Raw genomic sequence first — 20746 nt, 5'->3', positions numbered from 1 at the left:
AAAAAGTAGATGAGGTTCCTAGGGTTTGTGGGGAAGAGGTTATGGAAAGTGCATGCTAATGGCCTATTGTTTCTTTTTGGGGGTGATGAAACTATACTGGAAATAGGTGGTGATTTTGTACAATTCTGTTTTGTGAAAAAACACTGAATTACATATATTAAATGTATACATTAACATCTTATATATGTTAGCCATACCTCAATAAAGTGTTACTGAAAAAAAAAATGGATATAGAACCAGCTTAAAGGGGCTTTTCTAACCAAATTCAGGGTAATTTTAGCATTAAAATAAAAATATACGAGTTCATAGTAATACTTTAAAAAAGTATTTTTAACACAATAATGACAACCAATAAATAAGGCAGAATGACATAATTTTAAAACACCAATTTTATAATCCATAACATTATAATAGATTCAGGAAAGAATATAAATGTTGTTAATTTTCTTGAAGTTGACAATGATATGTGTCTTGTATTTCTAAGAAATACATGTTATTTGCAGCTATTTTCAAATCAACAGCAACCACAACAAAAACAAATGTATGTATACCTATATATTATTGAACCTACACAGAAATATAAGATGTAATTTTATATTCTTAAAATTTTTTCCATATTCAGAATTTTTCATGTGAAAAAGCAGGAATAAAAAGGAAGCAACTGTGGCCACTATTTTCAAATAGAAAGGGTTCTTAAAAAGAAGAAAAAGAGGAAGTGAAAATAACAATTAAAATTGGGGGAAAAGAATAAAAGGTGCCAACAGGTAAAGTACAGTACTGCTTATTACTGTCCACCCTGCTAAAGCACATGGTTAGAGGTCTTAATATGTACATACAAATATTTAACCCATATCTTGTACCATTCTGATTGGGATATTTGATAATGGGGAAGGTCATGCATGTGTGGGAGCAGAGAGTATATGGGAAATCTCTGTACCTTCCTTTCAATTTTACTGTGAACTTTTTTTTTTTTTTTTTTAAATAAGTCTTTAGGGGAAAAATTATTATATCAATTTCTGGCCTTGTTTGAAATCAGCTAGGAAAGTGTACTGAGGGCAACTCAAAATTTTTGTCACACTGCACATGTTTCTGAATGACCATGAAAACATAAGAATTGGTTTGGAGGTTACAAATACATTTTAGCATGTAAGAGAAAGGGAAAATACAGAATCCAGGAATAATGAAGTCAATTATATTTCACTTATTGCTAAACACCTTTAAAAGTATACACTTGAGAAAAATAAAGCAGAATATCCTCTGTTCAGGAGTAAACACTTTTTTTTCTGGGTATGAAAGAGACAGGAGATGGTATCTTTGTTCTGTTTCTCAACTACACCTAAGAGCATAGGAAACTGTACATTTCATAGGAAGGAGAATGACAAAACTTTCTTTAAATAAGAAAAAAGATCAGAATATAAGTTCTCATATATAAGAAATAGAAATCAGCAAAAAGCATTCTTTCTGGTAAAAGTAATATGAAATTAGGGAGGATATTTGTAACAGTTTCTAAAAAGATTTAAAGACAGTTCTCTCCTAGAAAAATCTTATTTATTTAATGCTTATACACGGACACTATCCATGCATTACCATATATTTAATCTATATAGAGCAGCCATATAAATTAGATACTATTTTTACACAATGTAATTGATGCAGGAGATTAAATAACCTGCTCAAGATTATGTTTAGAAAAAACCACGGCAAGGTTTGGTTAAAACCCTGGCACTGAACTGATAGCCTATGCTTTTAATCCAGTATAGCTTCCCGAAGAATCAAGTGACTATGCTTCTCTGTGTTTGATGATCTTCTATTTTTAAAGCAGTTGATTGGACTAATTCATATTGTGGCTAGTACTGAATGTACACTTTTAAAAGAAACCATGTGAGAAATACCTTATTTTTTTTTGTAGTTGTAGATGGATACAATGCCTTTATTTTATTTGTTTATTTTTGTGTTGCTAAGGATCAAATCCAGTGCCTCACACAAACTAGGCAAGCACTCTGCCACTGAGCTACAGCCCCAGTCCACAAAGTACTTTTAACAGTATTTCTGTAGTTGTCAGTATGCTCTCAGCCAAAGTCATGTCTGTTCAATTACTATTCAATGTTATTTTAACAACTGCTGCTATTCAAATCATGGCTAACTTCATCTTTTTTCTGAATGTATCTGAAGTGTTTTCATGTCATAGGACTCTAGTATATTTCCATCTGAAACTATTAAATATTTATTAGATGGATAATTAGTTTTTCTATATGAAAATATGCAGAAAATGTTCAGTAGGCAGAGTGCATATTACAAAAAAATTTTGCAGTTAATTCAATAAGAGAGGAACATGCATATAACTGGAAATCCTTAAAGACAAGAAAAATTGCAGTTGTTGAAATAAAGACATGGAAATTATTTCTCGAAGTTATGGTTTGGATGTGAGGTGTCCCCCAAAAGCTCACATGTGAGACAATGCAGGAAGGTTCAGAGGAGAAATGATTGGGTTGTAGGAGTCTTAACCCCATCAGTGAATTAATCCCTGATGGAATTAGTTGAAGTGGTAGGGTGTGGCTGGAGGAGGTGTGAATTGGGGCATGGCTATGGGATATATATTTTGTATCTGGAGAGTGGAGTCTTTCTCTCTGCTTCCTGATCACCGTTGATGTAAGCTGCTTCCCTCCACCACCCTCTCCTGCCTCACATTGAGACTGGAGGAATGGAGCCAGTCTTCTATGGACTAAGACCTCTGAAACCATGAGCCCTCAAATAAACCCTCCTCTTTTATAGTTGTGCTGGTCACGTCATTTAGTCACAGCAGTGGAATAGCTGACTAAAACATTCATCTATATCTAATTTTCAGGAAACAGTATTTTAAAATACCATTCAATTTCATCATTCATGCTTGGGACTTAAATTTTGCAGATTAAAAGTTTCCACTGAGTTTGTTAGCAAAGCCAGGTTTGGCAACATGTTTAATTTACTTTGTCTGTAAAATAAAATAAATTAAAAAAAAAATACAAACATGAAAAAGGATTACTTTTTGAGAGAAGACATATAGATAGATATAAAGATGCGGTTGGCACAGCTAGCAAAACTTCAGAATGAATATTATCAGATCGACATCACATAATGTGCAAAAATAATCTTGTTACTACCACATTAAAGAATTCATATTTTATAAAAGGATTTTTTTGTATTTATGTTGTTCTGTTTCTTCTGTATCAATACTTTTAACAAGTATAAAAGCAACACCTTGTTTTGCCTCTTGAAGTAACAGTCCAGGAGTTTCAGCCATCCTTATTTCTCATTTTCTGTCTATTCAATCACTTCAATGCTGTCACAGAAGCAGTAAAAACTAAAAAAGTTGAGGATATAATCATAGAGTGCCCGCCCTGCATGAACAAGGCCCTGGGTTCAACTGTCAGTGCCACAAAAACAAACAAATAACAACAAAATGTAACCAAAAAAAAACTTGAAATTTTACTTTATTATTTAAAAAAAATTTTTAGATGTCAATAGACTTTAATTTTTTCATTTATTAATATGTGGTGCTGAGAATTGAACCCCATGCCTCACACATGCTAGGCACGCACTCTACACTGATCCACAACCCCAGCCCTTGAAAAATTACTTTAAATGCACAATAGTTCTTAACCCACCAGTGGTCTTAGACCAATATCAGTTTTTTTGAACCGAGGCCTTCTTTTCTAGCTTGGTACAAGGTTAAGACATTTCTTGCCAGACACTGGAAATTAAAATTTCTAATCTTAACAGCACAGAATAAATTAGAATGTAATTTCTCAAACCTAGTTTTAGATTCAACTTGGATCTTTGTTTCTCATCAACTTCTACTGGCCATCAAAATAATGAGTAACTAAATAAAAGAAAATGAAAATATTCTGCTTGTATCCTAACATTCACCAAAAACTACTCCATAGAATGAATTAGATTTATTTAATTAAAAACACATGCACAAAACTACTGACTTTATAGATGGGAACATTAATTATATCAATCCCAGAAATCTTATCTCAAAATTGTTCTAATAAATTTCTAAACTTTGCGATAATTATACATTTCTTTCAAATTCTGGGAATTAATAAATATAAAAATTCTTTTTTTTTTTTCCTTTTGGTTGTAGATGGACACAATACCTTTATTTTATATATTCATTTTTATGTGGTGCTGAGATTTGAACCCACTGCCTGACGCATGCTAGGCAAGCAGTCTACCAGCATGCCCCCCCAAATTCTTAATGGTATAAGAAAATAAGAATATTATATATATGAATTTCTTAAAGACTGATTTTCTTTTTAAATAGAGTAGGTACAATAAAGACTCATGATTGGAAGATACCTCAAAATAATTTAGTTTACCTTTGCAGAGTCAAGACTTCTGGTTTTAGGTAGTACATGGACCTGTATTAGTGAGTGCTTTTTTCTCTTTTCAGATTATTGAGAAGAAAAAATTTCAACCTGGTGGTAGTTTATTACCTCTCAAACATTTGCTATTCTTTCTTTTAACACAGAGAAAGAGTTTCAAACTTCAGATATTTGAGTAAGCAATATCTAGCTAGTTAATATAGTTTTGTGTTTATCACATTTATTTTTAAATAACTTTTAAAGTTGTTGTCTACTTATGATGGTGGCTTTCCATTTACAGTAATGGTGGGAAGTTTCCTTTTAAAACACATAAAAATTGTAATAAGATAATTTGAAGAAAATATTAAATAATAAAGTAACATCATGTGAATATAGAAAATATTTTATAATACTTAAACATACAGATATGGTGAATATCATGGCAGGGTCCTTGAATTTTTCAAAAAATTCTCCCCAGCCAAACAAAACAAATATACGGAATGTACAGAATATAATGGTTAATAACATATACTCTGCAGCCAGAACATCTGGGTTTGAATCCTGGCTCTATGACTTATGAAATGTACAATTTTGAGTAAATTAGGCTTACATATTTACCTCAGTGGACTTAATGCAAAATAAGAGTATGCAGTAATCATTTTATAATGTTTCTATAAGGCTTAAATCAAAAATTTAATTCATATAGAACACTAAAAGAACAGTGTTTGGGACATACTGAATACTCAAAAATGTTATTCAACAAGGTAAGAGTTCACTTGTTAGCTACTAAACTAGTTCAGCTAGATAAGATTTCATATTGTCACTAAATTCCCTTTAAAGGTTTACTGAAAAGAGATTGCTCCGTCTGTCTAATAACTCCATAATCCTGCATAATCTAAAATCTGAGTGAATTAAAGTTTCACTACTAGCTTTAGCCCATCTGGAATAACATTCTTTAAGAATCTTAAGTGTAATGCAAGTATTTTATGAATAAAGACTCATTAAATGGTTATCTACCATCAATATCTTAAGGTCAGGGAAATAAGACTAAGAACAGAATGAGTTGATGGAGGAAAAGCAAGACAGTGCCTGAAAAAGTTAACAGATTCAAACTAGGGCACTGGGCACAACAAAGGGTTTTCTAAGAAAAAAAGTTTGGGTGGGGACAGTCAGAGAATAAGATCTCAAGGGAAGTAAAGAACCTAACTTTCCTTAATTATGTAATTTTGTCTAAAGCCAGGTCTACTTATAACTATGTACAAAACTTTTTTCTAAGGTTCTCATATAATGGAAGTAGTCATATATAAAACCTATTTCCCTTAAAGAGAGACACACAACTTTGAAACAGACTCACCAGAAATAGAAAAAGATCTTTGAAAAATTATAATTGAGTTACAAAAACATAAGATAGGAGGCTTACAGATAGGATTGATTATAATGTGAGACTCTGGTTCAGTACAATTACAAATATTCATTTATAATCATGTGGTTTGTCTATCATATTTCCCCAAAATACTCCTGTCACATTATTCTTAAGGATCACTGCTATTATATGCTTTAGTTTCTATTACTAAGTACCTCATTGTCTTCAGTGTCAACTGAGATTGAAAGAAAAAAAGGCCTTTTTTCTGAAGAGAGCTCTAACCTGTAATGATCAGTGAGCCATATATTCTTTTACTGTTGATTGGTCTGACTGCTCAACATATAGATTATAGAGGTAAGAAGGCAGCTAAAAATGGTTGTGACTGTGTAAGTGAATACTTGATAAGAAAGATGCCATTCCAACTTATAGCAACATATAGTCAGGAAGTAAACTGTTCAGCTGAAAACAACAGAGAAATGATTGGAATTAACAGAGAATATAAGTATCCTTTGCTATTCCCTAGAATACAACCTCACCATATAGCCATTAAAGTTATAACCACTTTATTTACCAGTAATAAAAGAAGCTACAAGTGTATTATTCAAGTAGGCTTGCTTGGAAACGAGATCATGTAATAGCAACTTCTTAGGAAAAGTTTCCCGTATTTCATTTTACTTTAAAAGTTAAAAACTGATGCTTCATGTTTGATGTGGGGAAAAAGGAAATTTAATATGAACCAAAATGAAGGAGTTAATAGTTCTTTGTTTTTGTATGCATTTGCTATTCCGTAAACTATTTTGCTTCATTTGCCCTTTTAGTTGAAAGTAACAACCAGTTTGCCTGCCAGCCTGCCTGCCTGCCTTCCTCCCACCTTCTTCCCTCCCTCCCCACTCACCCCTTTCTCTTTCCTCTGGTATATGGGGTGCTTTACCACTGAGCTACATCCCCAGTCCTTTTTATATTTTATTTTGAAACAGGGTTTCAATGAGTTGCTTAGGATCTTGCTAAGGAACTTGTGATCCTCCTCTTTCAGGCTCCTGACTTGCTGGGATTAGAGGTGTGAGCCACCATGCCCAGTTCTTTTTTTATTTTGAGACAGGGTCTCACTAATTTGCCCAGGCTGGTCTCAAACTTGCAATCCTCCTGCCTTGGCATCCCAATAGGATTACAGGTGTGTGCCAATGAGCCAGGCAGCAACCAATTTTCAATAAATACCTCTCCAATGTATGGATCTATTAATTCATCTTAATAGATTAAAAGAAAACATTCCTTTCCAGCATTTGACGATATTTCAGAATTTACATATTAATGTATCACATAAACATTTATGGCCTTCCATGTTCCTAACACTGCACTAGTCATCGTGAAGACCAAAGGGCATTTTAAAAAGTCCCTATCACCACAGATTTTAGAGTTTAGTAGAAAAGGTAGGCAAAGAGACAATTACAAAACATGTTAAAATTTAGATGTGATGCCAGCAACTTACTTGAAAAAGTTCAGAAAAAATAATAAAATACATATGTATCTATAGGGTAGAAGAATGATAAGAAAATAAAGCAAAATGTTGTCAACTGGTGAATCTGGATAAAGGATAGTCCTTTGTACAATTTTTTGTAACTTTATAAAGCTTGAAATAATTTCAAATTTTAAAAAGTTTTAAAAGTTTTTGTTCTAATAATATGAACACTTGAAAATGACAGGCAAAAAGTTAAAGAAAAAAACAAGTTGTAAATCAGCTCTGCCTAAGAAAGACAACTACTTCAATGACCATTTCTCCTGAGAAGCATGCCTATTCATTAGGACAGAAGGGTTTATTTCTGACTGAACTATCTAAATATAAGATGACATCTTAAAAGAATTTATGTGACAGACAGAACTCTGAAAGTATAAAATATTGTACAAAAATGAGGTTTTATCAGCCATCACAAAAATGATGTGTGAGGTATGGGAGCTAATGTTTCATTAATACTGTTCTCAGAAGACTGAGTAATGAATATTTTAATACCTTAATTAAAGTATAATTTTCACACTGTAAAATGAGCATTAAACTTTTTTTGGAACATAGATATTAAGGGTGTTTCATTCATTAGGAAGAGCTGAACTTCAAAAATGTGCAATAAATAATAAAAACCTTGCATATTAAAATATTATTATTATTATTATTTAAAATGTAGATTCTGCCTTCCCCATGGTTTCAACAGAAACTGACAAAGAGGTAAGATGACCAGATTTCAGACTATTTTAAAAATCATCTTTCTCAAAGTTAAGTTTGTTTCATTATTCAGAAATAATAATTAAGGAAATAGATATATTAAACCTGATTCAAACAGTACACAAAACATACATGTACTGGTACCCCATAACAAGACAATATAAAAAATTTTTAAATTAAAAAATTCTTAAATAACAATACTACAAATGGACATTAAATATAAGACAGCTAAAAACAATAAACATATGAACCTCAAATAAAAACTGAAAATTATTTTGCAAAATACTTTCAGTAGTTTTATTTAAATAATACTACCATTAAAAATATATCAAAATCTCTGGGACACTATGAAAGCAGTACTTAGAGGAAGATTTATTTCATGGGGCGCATTCAAAAAAAGAAGTAGAAATCAACAAATAAACGACATAACACTACAGCTCAAAGCCCTAGAAAAAGAAGAGCAGACCAATACCAAAAGTAGTAGAAGACAGGAAATAGTTAAAATCAGAGCCGAAATCAACAAAATTGAAACAAAAGAAACAACTGGAAAAATTAACAAAATAAATAGTTGGTTCTTTGAAAAAATAAACAAAATTGATAAACCCTTAGCCACACTAACAAAGAGAAAGAGGGAGAAAACTCAAATTACTAAAATTCGGAATGAACAAGGAAACATCACAACAGACACGAGTGAAATACAAAACATAATTAGAAGCTATTTTGAAAATCTATACTCCAACAAAACAGAAAACCTCGAAGACATCAACAAATTTCTAGAGATATTTCTAGAGATATATGAATTACCTAAACTGAACGAGGAGGACATACACAACTTAAATAAACCAATTTCAAGCAATGAAATAGAAGAGGTCATCAAAAGCCTACCAACAAAGAAAAGTCCGGGACCAGATGGGTTCTCAGCCGAGTTCTACAAAACCTTTAAAGAAGAGCTCGTTCCAATACTCCTCAAAGTATTCCATGAAATAGAAGAGGAGGGAACCCTCCCAAACTCGTTCTATGAAGCCAATATCACCCTGATACCTAAACCAGACAGAGACACATCGAGGAAAGAAAATTTCAGACCAATATCCTTAATGAACATCGATGCAAAAATTCTCAACAAAATTTTAGCAAATCGCATACAAATATATATTAAAAAGATAGTGCACCATGATCAAGTGGGTTTTATCCCAGGGATGCAAGGTTGGTTCAACATCCAGAAATCAATAAATGTCATTCACCATATCAATAGACTTAAAGTTAAGAATCACATGATTATTTCAATAGATGCAGAAAAAGCATTCGATAAAATACAGCATCCCTTCATGCTCAAAACACTAGAATAAATTGGGGTAGTGGGAACATTCCTTAACATTATAAAGGCCATCTACGCTAAGCCCATGGCCAATATCATTCTAAGTGGTGAAAAACTGAAAGCGTTCCCCCTAAAAACTGGAACAAGGCAGGGATGCCCTCTTTTACCACTTCTATTCAACATCGTCCTTGAGACTCTAGCCAGAGCAATTAGACAAACCAAAGAAATTAAAGGGATACAAATTGGAAAAGAAGAACTCAAACTATCCCTGTTTGCTGATGACATGATTATATATTTAGAGGAACCTGGAAATTCCACCAGAAAACTTTTAGAACTCATAAGTGAATTCAGTAAAGTAGCAGGTTACAAGATCAATGCTCATAAATCCAATGCATTTTTATACATAAGTGATGAATCTTCAGAAAGAGAAATTAGGAAAACTACCCCATTCACAATAGCATCAAAAAAAATAAAATACTTGGGAATCAATCTCACAAAAGAGGTGAAAGACCTCTACAATGAGAACTACAGAACACTAAAGAAAGAAATTAAAGAAAACCTTAGAAGATGGAAAGATCTCCCATGTTCCTGGATAGGCAGAATTAATATTGTCAAAATGGCCATACTACCTAAAGTGCTATACGGATTCAATGCAATTCCAATTAAAATCCCAATGATGTACCTTGCAGAACTAGAGCAAGCAATTATGAAATTCATCTGGAAGAATAAAAAACCTAGAATAGCTAAAGCAATCCTCAGTAGCAAGAGCGAAGCAGGGGGTATTGCAATACCAGATCTTCAACTCTACTACAAAGCAATAGTAACAAAAACGGCATGGTATTGGTACCAAAATAGACAGGTAGATCAATGGTACAGAATAGAGGACATGGACACAAACCCAAATAAATACAATTTTCTCATACTAGACAAAGGGTCCAAAAATATGCAATGGAGAAAAGATAGCCTCTTCAACAAATGGTGCTGGGAAAACTGGAAAACCATATGCAACAGAATGAAATTAAACCCCTATCTCTCACCCTGCACAAAACTCAACTCAAAATGGATCAAGGACCTTGGAATCAGACCAGAGACCCTACATCTTATAGAAGAAAAAGTAGTCCAAATCTTCAACTTGTTGGCTTAGGATCAGACTTCCTTAACAGGACTCCCATAGCACAAGAAATAAAAGCAAGAATCAACAACTGGGATAGATTCAAACTAAAAAGCTTTCTCTCAGCAAAGGAAACTATCAGCAATGTGAAGAGAGAGCCTACAGAGTGGGAGAATATCTTTGCCAACCATACTTCAGATAGAGCGCTAATCTCCAGAATCTATAAAGAACTCAAAAAACTCTACACCAAGAATACAAATAATCCAATCAACAAATGGGCTAAGGAAATGAACAGACACTTCACAGAAGAAGATGTACAAGCAATCAACAGATATATGAAAAAATGTTCAACATTCCTAGTAATAAGGGAAATGCAAATCAAAACTACCCTAAGATTTCATCTCACCCCAATTAGAATGGCGATTATCAAGAACACAAGCAACAATAGGTGTTGGCGAGGATGTGGTGAAAAAGGAACACTCATACATTGCTGGTGGGGTTGCAAATTAGTGCAGCCACTCTGGAAAGCAGTATGGAGATTCCTCAGAAAGCTTGGAATGGAACCACCATTTGACCCAGCTATCCCACTCCTTGGCCTATACTCAAAGGACTTAAAATCAGCATACTACAGAGATACAGCCACATCAATGTTCATTGCTGCTCAATTCACCATAGCCAGATTGTGGAACCAACCAAGATGCCCTTCAGTTGATGAATGGATAAAGAAACTGTGGCATATATATACAATGGAATATTACTGCGCAATGAAGAATGATAAAATTATGGCATTTGCAGGCAAATGGATGAAATTGGAAAATATCATGCTAAGTGAGATAAGCCAATCTCAAAAAACTAAAGGACGAATGATCTCGCTGATAAGAGGATGAGGACATATAATAGGGGGTGTGAGGGGTTAGCATTAGGTTTAGGGTTAGGTTTAGGGTTAGGGATAGGGAGTGTGGTAAGAATGAAGGAAAGAAGGACTGTATAGAGGGAAAAGAGGGGTGGGAGGGGTGGGGGGAAGGGAAAAAAAATAATGTATCAAACATCATTGCCCTATGTAAACGTATGATTACACAAATGGTATGCCTTGACTCCATGTACAAATAAACAACATGTATCCCATTTGTATACAATTAAAAAAAAAAAAGATAAAAAAAAAATATGATACAGGGGGTTGGGGATATAGCTCAGTTGGTAGAGTGCTTGCCTTGCAAGTACAAGGCCCTGGGTTCAATCCCCAGTACTGAAAAAAAAAAAAAAAAAAAAGATACAGGAGGATTGCAAGTTCGAAGTCAGCCTCAGCAAAAACAAGGTGCTAAGCAACTCAGTGAGACACTGTCTCTCTAAATAAAATACAAAAAAATTGTATTTGTATTTTTTTGTATTTACAAATACAAAATACATGTGTGTATTTGTGGATGTGGCTCAGTGGCAGAGTGCCCCTAAATTCAATCTCCAGTACTCACCCCCTAAAAAAAGATATGATGAAACATGAATTTTCATATATCACTGATGTGTGTGACTATATCAGTTACTCGAAAAGCAATTTAATGATATATGTGTAACTTTAACACTGTTACTATTGGCTACAGAAATTCCAATCCTGGGAATTATAATGCTACACACAAAGATATTATTGGAATAAAAAACTGGAAATAAGCCTAAATGTCCAAAAACAAGAGAAGGGACAAGGAAAATATTTAATTGATATGAAATACTATGTAACTATTAAAGCTAACAACTATGAATGAAACATAATCTGGAAAACACTTGTTCTGTTAAACAAAAACGCAGATGAAAAATACATGCATATTACTAATATAACTATATAAAAACTGAAAAGATTAGAACAAGACATTCAAAATATTAACAATGATTGCATGTGGGTGTACAGATTATTAGAGATTTGTATTTCCTTTCTACTTACGTCATTTTTTTTTTTTTTCGAGGTGGGGTCCTGGGCTCCTGAGTAGGTGATACTTATAAGCATATGGTCATTTTTCTTTTTTTCTTTTTTTTTCAAATTAACATGCAGGTGGTACTTTAAGTATACAAGTAATACACAAATATATGCCCATTTTAAAGACGACCAATTCACGAGTGTAGAAATAGGTAATCTTTCCTACCAACAGTCATATCACATTAGCCCCCTTCTAGTTTTGATAACTTTATAATACTTTTAAAATATGTATGCTTTTAAAATAAAATTTGAAAGAAGAAAAAAAAATCACTATCACTAAACATTTTATTTATTATGTGGCCATGAACAAAAAGTTCTGCTTCTTAATTTTATGTTTTTCTTTAAATTTCAACATTTAAAACCATTTTATTATTTTGATTATACAATTACCACTTGCAATCTAAATGTGGTTAATTTTAGTGTTAATATTCTTGAAATTAATGCTAAAGCCAATATTCATATTGTGTGCTAACTTCACTTTAACTCAGTTTTGTTATTGTTGTTTAAAGAATAAAATATATAACCTAACACTCCCAAATTAGAGCACTTTAAACACAGTCTTTTTCTTGGGATAGCATTACTGATTCCTAGTTGATAATACTCATTTTTCAGATCAAAAGATTACAGAAACCAAGATCTAGGTAATAATCTAAAATGTAATGTAGCTGTAAAGATCTTGAGGAAAATGTATGCACAAATTTACTTCACCTCATCTAGACAGATATACAAATGAAAATTAGAGGAAAATTAATGTACCCAATTCAGAATAATCTCCTAATAAAAGTCAATGGTTGATAGAAACTACACAGAGAAAACTTTCTACTGCTTTCAGTTTAGTGTTTCTTCAATAAATCAAAGGAAATAATCCCAAACAGAAGGTCCTTGAGTATAGACTCACAAAATTTGTTGTTGAGAGAATTCTTACAAAGTGCTATATTTCAATTTTAAAAAGTTTTAAATTCAAACTTTTTATTTAGAAAACTTAAAACTTAGGAAATAGTTGGAAGAATATGACTCTTAACATAGATTTACTAATTGTTACCATTTACTCCCATTTGCTTTATTATTCTCTTTTTCTACACATACACATCCATGCATACTTTTTTGTTTTTAATCATTGGATGGTAGGTTATACATATCATGGCCCTTTAATTCTAAATACTGTTTAAGAATATTTTCTAAGGGCTGGTGTTGTAGCAAAGGCATTGTGTCCATCTACAACTATATATATTAATATATATATATATATATATATATTTTTTTTTTTTTTTTTTTTTTTTTAAAGAAGAATAGGGGCTGGGGAGATAGCTCAACAAGGCCCTGGGTTCAATCCCCAGCACCACAAAAAAAAGAAAAAGAAGAAGAAGAATATTTTCTAAGAATATGGATGTGCTCTTGTAAAACCATAGTATTATTATCATCTTCAGTAATTTAACATTTAAATAAATTGTTCTCTAATCATTCATTTTTGTCAACTGACCCAAGAATGTCCTTTATCACATTTTCCCCATTCAAGAGGACAATTAGGTATACTGCTTACTTGTCAAGTCATTTTAGCTTCTTTTAATGTATACCTTTTCCACTGCTTTTCTTTGTCTTATATGACACATTTTTAAAAAATATTACCTCCCTTGCCTTTTGTAACAGAACATTCCCAATTTGAAGCTTTTCTGATATTATCTCACAAGATTCAGGTTATTCATTCTTGGTCAGAATATACTATAATAATGATGTCATAGACTATGAGTATCATGGATGTCCAACTACCCTTCACTAATTATGTTAATTCTGATAACATGTTCAAGTTGTCATCCAATTTCTCCACTTATGTATTATGAATTTTTCCCTTACGATTATGTTGGAGGCACTTTTAAACCATGCAAATATCCTGGTTCCTCACTGAAACTCTTGATTTAGTATCCTTTGACGACTCTTGCCTGATCTAATCCTTAATATGATGGTTGCAGAATGATGATTTACCAACTCCAGCACTCCTATATTTACCAGTTAGCACTTGACATTCTACTCATTTTCCTGAATTCATTTTTCTTCCAAGGTTTATAATTCATTATTATATTTAATTATTTTAGCACTCAAGTTGATCCAGATTTAGCCTGTGGAAGTTATTTTGAGCTGGTTCCTATGACAAGTCTTCTCTCTCTCTCTCTCTTTTTTTTTTTTTTGCAATACTGTCTATGTTTCATACTTGTCTTAAACTTATTACCCTGCTTGCATTCTGGAATAAGTCATTTTTTCAAGGAGTCCTACTTCCTCTAGTGGAGGATGGTTAGAGACAAAAAACTGGCCATTAAACATTCTCACTGCTAGGGTTGGGGAGATAGCTCATTGCTTGCCTCGAAAGCACAAGGCTCTGGGTTCAATCCCCAGCACCACAAAAAAACAAAACGAAAACATTCTCACTGCTACTGGGGTACTTTAGCTTCTTGCCCTTATAAGCAATGTTATGTATATGGTTTGGGAACATAACTCAAGGTTTTTGCTTAGCATGAGTAAGGCCCTGGGTTCAAAGAAAGAAGGTAAACAAAAGGAAATAAAAACAAACAAACAAACAAAAAAACGGGAAAAAAGGCAGAAAGAAAAAGAGACAGACAAAAATAGAAAGGTAGACAAAAACAGGAAAATTAGTGTGTGTGTATATAAATAAATGTATATACAAATGAATATACACACATAGGCATATATATTATACAGCCATGTATACATGTATTTAACACAATTACAGGCATAGTTTAAAAGTCCCAAGTCTACATTAGTACCCTGAATTGCAATCTATTTGCACAGGCTTCTCTTCTGTCTTTCCATATTTGGTAACTGTTTATCCCTATTTCTTCAGCAAGAACCTTGGCTCCCAAGAACACTAACAGATATATTCATAATACTACAATACACCTACACTGTTTCAGAATTGCTTTGACTATACTACTAAAACATAAATCTTCTAAAAAGAGTTCAGGATTTGTTTAATTCTCCCCTTAACCCTTCATATACCATCTTGTCCAAAAGAGTATATATAGTCAATGCATTTGTAAGTTATTAGTATTAGTTATTTTTCCTTTAAAATGATTTAATTTTTTACATAAAATTTTATTTTTTTCTGCACATTTAGTTAATGACATTATACCAAAAGTAAAAACTATGTAATTTCCAACATTAATCAGTTACAAATAATACTGCAATGAATAACTATCTCTATGTATTTTTACACTACTAATAATGTATCTTTCCAGATAAATTTCTAGAAATGGGAATGCTGGGTGAAAGAGTAATCACCCATGTCATTTTCTGGGATTTTTTGGGAGAGTCTTTCTAGATTGGCCTTAAAACTCCAGGGCTCAAGTGATCCTCCTGCCTCAGGCTCCCAAGGAGCTGTGACTACAGGCACTTGCCACTGAGCCCAGCTACAGTTTCCTTAGTATTGTCAAATTCCCCTCCTTAGGTACTATATTTTGATTCAAACTTATTTGATAATATACTGATGCCTTGCCAGTCTGGTTTATCTCTTTTGGATTTCAAGTGTTAGCTGTATGTCATTTTAATCTGTATGTCATGCACATCTCCCTGTCTCTCCTATCAACCCTGAATGTTTATTTTATGTTTTCAAAATCTCTGGAGAAAGGACTTATAAAGAAAAGTTACTTTAACTACTTACTGATTGGTGTTGTGTCAGGAGGTGGAAAATTCTCAGTAAAGTTGACATTACATAAATCTGTGCTACAGCAGCAAAAACGGTATGTTCCATTCTGAATTGAGGGAGGGGTGGTAGTTACTACACATTCTTCGTAGTGACACTCTTGGGGATCTCCAATGTGAGACCAACATCCTATAAACCAGTATTAATAAAAACAAGTTAGGAAACAATATGATAAAACTAAAAGGAAAACAACAAGCTAAGAAGTACTTGCAATAAATATAAGAATGAGTGCACAAATTATAAGACAGTCTTGCAAGTCAATAAAAATACAAACAAACAGAAAAATGGCAAAGGAAACAATGGACATTTCATGGGGAAAAACATGAACAAAAAGTTTAATTGTATCACTAATTTAGGAATTATTTAAAACAATAGTAAGGTAACTAATTAAAATGTTCTAGGTTTAAAAAATAATATGCAATCATAGCAAGGATTCAATAAGACAGACACTCTCATACAATGCTAAAAGGAATGCAAATGATGGCATTTTTAGAAAGCCACCTGGCTTTTTTTTTTGTTATAGTCTTTAAAATGCTCATGTTTTATAATCTAATAAATCTACATGAGGGAAACAGATACAAGATTTATGTTCAAAGTTGTTCACTTCAACAGTATAGATTACAGTGAAAGCCTGAAAACAATGTCCAAAAACAGATTAATGTATAAGTAAATTGTGATACATTAATAAAATGAAATATCATATAGAGGTTAGAAGTATTTTCAGAGAATAAAACATACTCTTAAATTTATTATTTTTCTGAAGAAGATCTTAATCTAGTCTCATGTCATTTTTAGATAAACTTCCAATTGTATGAAACACAACACCATGTCAGGTAAGAAAGCATGACTTGCCTTGTTTTACAAGATTTATGTCTCCTTTTGATTTTTCCCAAAGGCCATAGCAGGTGCTACCTTTTGAGCATAATATTGTTCCATTTTCATGAGAGATTCGACTCTCACCTATCCCAAGGTCTTGCTGATATGGATCTTTAAATGCACATAGCCGTTCTTGATTTTGGGAAGCTGAAATAAAGACAATAACAATGATGAATTAATTTTATTATAATCTTTATAAAACATTATATAAAATCTGTGTTATTTTTAATGATATCAATTTCCCTAAGTCCTTCATATTCATATCATAGATTTTTAAATTTTACTTTATTCAATAACTTCCTTCTGCTAATTAATTTGTAACATCCAAACAAGAAAATTTGAAAACTCATTTCCCAAAAGCAATCTCCTATTTCTCAAAAAATCACACTGCTCTTTCCTTCTATTAAATACTTTTGGTGTTCAAATAAAGAAATATCAAAGAAAATGTCCATGCTCTAAAACAACCTTTAAAACAAACAAAAAATATGGCTGAGAATGTAGCCTGGTGATAGAGCACTTCTCCAGCATGTACAAGGGTCCAGATTCAATCTACAGTGCTGAAATAAACAAATTTACAGGTCTAAAATTTTTGGAAAATTCTACGATACTCATTTTTATCATATTTTATAGTGTATTATAGAAAGTTAAATTCTTAGGCATGGTATACTAAGGATGCAGAGAATGACTACCAATGGGCACATGGTTTCTTTTGGAAATGACATATGTTTCAAAATTAGATAATGGTAATGGTTACAAAATCTATAAATTTACCAAACAAATAAATGAATAACATGGAATTGTTCATGTAAATGAGTGAATCTGATGGCATAGAAAATTAAGCCTATTAAATCTGTCTTTAAAAACTAAATCTGCTAGTTGGGCAAGAAGATAATTACTTTCCATTATTTAAAATATCAATAGCAAGAAGAACTGCTCAATAGTTCTTCCTACTGAAGGTACAACCTAATGTAATTTTAATGCCAATCCACCTTTCTCCACACACATAATGTAACTTAACTGATTTCTATACAACATTTGCAACACAACTTACTGGCTAACAAATATTTATCAACACTGTTGAGAATACCAGAGAAGTAAAAGGTTATCAAAAGCAACATTTGACCTTTATTTTCTTAAAGTAGACTTTGCTAATAGGTTTGACCAGCCAGAAGACTAATCTAATACACTTGGTAGATATATTCCTCCTGGGCTTCTGACTCATTTTTTTCATTTTGGGTGTATCTACTTGGTATGGCATAATCACAAGAATTTTAGCAATAGAAACTATTTATTAAAATAAATATTTCTGAACAAAACTAAAACTCTGAAGAAGAAATGAAAGAGTCAGCGACTGTGTGTCTCAGCCAATTTATATATATATAAAACTGCCACATTTCCTATATTGGAAAGTACTTCCAAAGAACTGGGCTAGGCAATAGAGTATTCACAAGCAATATAGAATTCTAGCCCTCAAGTATCTTATTTGGATAGAGAGAATCACAGACAGTAACTAGTGAAAAACAAAAATAAGACTTAATTTGTATATTTTAAAATCACTTAGGTACCTCAGATAGAGCATTAATCTACAGGATATATAAAGAACTCAAAAACACCAAAAAAATACTCAAAAACACCACAGAAACAAATAACCCAATCAATAAATGGACAAAGGAACCAAACAGACACTTCACAAAAGAAATACGATTGGTCAAGGAATACATGAAAAATGTTCAACAACTCTAACAACTAGAGAAATGCAAACTAAAGCTACACTGAGATTTCATCTCACTCCAGTCAGAATGGCAATTATCAAAATATAAGCAACAATAAATGCTAGCAAGGATGTGGGGAGAAAAGGTATACTAATACAATGCTGGTGGGACTGCAAATTGGTGCAACTGCTCTAGAAAGTGGTATGGAGATTCCTCAGAAAACATGGAATGGAACCACCATTTGACCCAGTTATCCCACTCCTTGGCATATACCCAAAGGACTTCAAATCAGCATACTATAGTGAGGAGGCCACATCAATGTTTATAGCAACTCAATTCACAATAGCTAAACTATGGAACCAACGTAGGTGTCCTTCAACAGATGAATGGATAAAGAAATGTGGTACATATACACAATGAAATATTACTCAGCCATAAAGAAGAATGAAACTATGGCATTTGCCAGAAAATGGTTGGAACTAGTGATTATCATGTTGAGTGAGATAAGCCAATCCCCAAAAAACCAAAGGCCAAATGTTACATCTCATAGGCGGTGGTGCAGGGGTAAAGGCATGGAGGTTCACCAGGATAGGGGGAGTGAGTGGATGGAAGGAGGGATGGGGATGGTAAAGACAATAGGATGAATTGGACATAGCTTTCCTATGTTAATATGTGAATACACCAACAGTATAATGCTATATCAAGTATAAGCACAAAATGGGAAGTTATACTCCATGTATGTAAGAGATGTCAAAATACATTCTACTGTCATGTATAACTAAAAAGAATAAAAAACTTAAAATAAAATCACTTTAGATAGTTCTCTAGAAGTTATTTACCAGTATCAATTACATAGCTAAAAAATATAGTGGTACCTATTTTTTAAATATTTTTTTAGATGTTGTTGGATATTTCTCTTTTTTTATTCATTTATTTATATATGGTGTTGAGAATTGAACCCAGTGCCTCACACATGCTAGGCAAGTGCTCTACCACTGAGCCACAACCCTAGCTCATAGTACTACCTATTTATAAAAACAAATTCTAAGACATTAATCTACCACATTTTTATCATGTTGGTCCATATTCAAATTCTTTTAATGACAAACTTAATCATATTTATTAATTATCTTTTATATTTAACAATGGCATTTCCTTAGGTTATCCCCTAATTGGTAAATTTTCCAAGTTATCTATTATAAAAATTAATATCAAACATATCTACATATGACACAAAGATTCATAGTTATGAAATTCAAACTATAAACAAAAACCTTATAAATGTGAAAGGCATCTATCCATGAGGCATATAATTCCTTCTCCCTATCCTGCCCACGTAAAACCCTCCTTACTTCCTACCAGACATCAAAGTTTTATAATTTAGTCTGTTTCTTTTTTGTTTTGTTAGAAGATTAGAATAAATTTATGAATTCAATAACTCTATTTTCCACAACCAAAATAAACTTAATTTTACCCCTCTTCCTCTTCTGCTGCTCTTTTTGATTAGGATTTTATACTGACTATTGAATAAGTAGGGCTCTGACTGTACCTGGAAGCAGGTAGATCAAAAAGTACCCTATTCAAGAATAAAAGTAAAAGGTATATCTTTGTGAAAGAAAACATGAAAAACAAAACTTTTTCTTACCTGGATTTCCTTTATAGCAGAAAAGTAGCTAAAGGTCAGGACACATATATAATTTTTTAGTGCCATTATGATATAACTTGGTGACAGAAAACTAAAATTCTTATACAACTAAACAAAAAACAAAGCCAGCTGAGCACAGGAGCAGATACCTGTAATCCCAGAGGCTCAGGAGACTGAGGCAGGAAGATCACAAGTTCAAAGCCAGCTTTAGCAACTTAGTGAGGCCCAGGTAACTTATTGAGACCCTGTCTCAAAATAAAAACTAAAACAGCCTGAGGATGTGGCTCAGTGGTTAAGCACCCCTGGGTTTAATCCCTGGTACCAAAAAGCAAACAAAAATCCAACCTCTCCTGTCCCCCACCCGCCCCCCATCTCCCCTCCAAAAAAAAAAACTAAACTGAACTGAATATTAAAGCCATGTGTGCTATAAAGATTCAACTGGAGAAGACTGAATCATACTGTTAACATCTCTCGGATTTCCTAAACTAGCT

The 20746-nt window shown here is 32.7% G+C and overlaps 1 protein-coding gene across 2 annotated transcripts in view; it reads right to left on the bottom strand.

The window, feature by feature from the left end:
- The window catches only part of Bmpr2 (bone morphogenetic protein receptor type 2), a 155388-nt gene that overhangs the window by 51358 nt on the left and 83284 nt on the right, over positions 1 to 20746 (bottom strand). For both annotated transcript variants that reach the window (XM_047543183.1, XM_047543182.1), the window contains exons 2-3: positions 16875 to 17045; positions 15981 to 16151 (exon numbers count right to left, since the gene is read on the bottom strand). In XM_047543183.1, coding sequence (XP_047399139.1) covers positions 15981 to 16151; positions 16875 to 17045 — 342 coding nt within the window. The remainder of the gene's footprint in view (positions 1 to 15980; positions 16152 to 16874; positions 17046 to 20746) is intronic.

The sequence above is a fragment of the Sciurus carolinensis genome, chromosome 3, assembly GCF_902686445.1.
Source record: "Sciurus carolinensis chromosome 3, mSciCar1.2, whole genome shotgun sequence".
Classification (NCBI taxonomy): domain Eukaryota; kingdom Metazoa; phylum Chordata; class Mammalia; order Rodentia; family Sciuridae; genus Sciurus; species Sciurus carolinensis.
This window is presented reverse-complemented; position numbering and strand designations above follow the sequence as displayed.